This window comes from Habropoda laboriosa, unplaced genomic scaffold, assembly GCF_001263275.1.
Source record: "Habropoda laboriosa isolate 0110345459 unplaced genomic scaffold, ASM126327v1 scaffold102, whole genome shotgun sequence".
NCBI classification, from domain to species: Eukaryota; Metazoa; Arthropoda; class Insecta; order Hymenoptera; family Apidae; genus Habropoda; species Habropoda laboriosa.
In genome coordinates this window covers 1,064,376-1,066,386 of record NW_017100262.1, presented here as the reverse complement: position 1 = coordinate 1,066,386, position 2,011 = coordinate 1,064,376, and the positions used below count along the sequence as shown (strand labels likewise).

Below are 2,011 nucleotides of genomic sequence, written 5' to 3'. Positions count from 1 at the left end.
TACCCGCGCGGCCCCTTAACTTTCCACCGTATTCGTCCAAATCTCCCTTCCTCCCCGCTCTTTTCTGGCGTCCGTATGTACGTCTGCTTTCCTTCTGCTCCCTCTTTCCCCACTCTCGCCCTTCGTTCGGGTCATACTAATTTCTTGCATGATGATTCGAATGATTAAAATTCAATATTCAAAGATGTTCCTCCTGTTTTCTAGTTTTTCTTACTCAAAAAGGTTCCTTAGCAATAGATGATCCACGAATGTTTTCATGTACGCGCCAATGGTCCAGGGAACCAATGTAATTTCTGCGGAATTATCTTCCTGTTTCTTTAATGATACTCGTACACTAGAAAACGAACATTTAGATCTAAAACAGCGTTCTGCAAGCGATCACATGCCTGGTAGGAATTTAGGATCTGTATATATATTTTATTCTTGTGTTTTTTTTCCGTACTCCGTAATAGCATACTTTTTATCTTCTGATAAGCAAGTTCTCAATATGCAAATTGCGAGCAGAATTTTTTTTTTTCGCGTTTTTGCTTTCGTCGTATATTCGTGTTTATGTTTCCAAACAGTGACATCGGTATTTCGATTTTTCGTGGAAATATAAGTAAATGAACATTTCGTAAAATATATGATAATATTAAGATTTTATTTTTAGTGATCACACTTAAATTATAAATATACCATCGTCTATATACCTGAATATTTATGCACTGAAATTATTGATGTGCTGTATGTACAATATAATTAAGTAGTCTTATATATTTACTCCTTAAGAAAAGTATTGAATAGATTCTTTTTTTTTTTAACTTATAGATTATGTATATTTTGAAACATCTTCCACATCTCCCTACCAGATAAGAAGGATAGAAGAATTAAATAAGGTAAGAGGCAGAATTGATTGTATTGCTTTATAATTCGTACAAATGATATTTTCTGAACTTTCATTTAAATCACATTTAACAGCATTTTAAATTGTACAATGATAGTAATTTAAATATAGTAATTAAATATATTTAATTTGTTATTTTAGACGGCAAGTGGAAATGTTGAAGCAAAAGTCATGTGCTTCTTTAGGCGGAGGGATTTACCTTCTACATTAATTATGCTTGCAGATAAACATCAATGTAAGTAGAATTTATATTATTTAAAATAAAACTTTTAATTATTCTCTAGTATAATAAACTTGAAAAGATTTGCCTTAGATAATGTAATGTTAATCAAAATTAATTTTCACACCAAAATAATTTTATATGTGCAGCATACACATGCTTTATTACATCAAACATTTTTTTTATATAATGATACTATAATTGAACTGATTACATTTAAGCACACAATTTACAAAAATTAGTAATTTCGTAATATTCTGTTGATATTTAGATAATTGTGGATATTAATTACGAATATATTGAAGATAAGGGAAATAACGTTATTTATTTTATTTCATAAGCAACCGTAAATGGAGAAAAATTCAAACATATTCTTACAACGATCACGAAAAGTTTTTAATTGCTTATGCATATACTTTCTTTTATGAATATAACGGATAGTGATTTCATATCGCACGTGTTCAATACACATAGACGACTAATAGTGTAAGAAATCGTGCGATAAAAACGGAATGCATTACCATGTTCGTATAAAAATATTCTTCTTCGTAGGCTCGAACGATTTGAGGCGATGAAAGCGTGAAGTCGCGAGCCACTGTCATAGCCACGCTCATACGAATAACTATACCAAAAACAAAACAAAAAAAAAACTATCTCCATCAGAAACGCAATTACATTTTGCTGTTCCAATCAAGATTCAAGAATTTCACCTATATCATTATTTCAACCGCAGCAATATTTAGAACATGTTAAAACTTACTTGAGAAACGTACATTACGTTATAATATATATTTTATCACATGAGAGAAAAGTAATATGCTTTCAAGAACGAGAAAAAGCTGGCTCGATTTCACGCGTCTCAATGTATACATACGCGCGCGCACGCACGCACGCACACGCGCGCGCGC

The 2,011-nt window shown here is 31.7% G+C and overlaps 1 protein-coding gene across 2 annotated transcripts in view; it reads left to right on the top strand.

Annotated features, from left to right (window-relative positions):
- LOC108572879 (metastasis-associated protein MTA3) overlaps nucleotides 1–2,011 on the top strand; it is a 9,376-nt gene that overhangs the window by 676 nt on the left and 6,689 nt on the right. For both annotated transcript variants that reach the window (XM_017935209.1, XM_017935208.1), the window contains exons 2-3: nucleotides 808–875; nucleotides 1,025–1,118. In XM_017935209.1, the coding sequence (XP_017790698.1) occupies nucleotides 808–875; nucleotides 1,025–1,118 (162 nt within the window). The remainder of the gene's footprint in view (nucleotides 1–807; nucleotides 876–1,024; nucleotides 1,119–2,011) is intronic.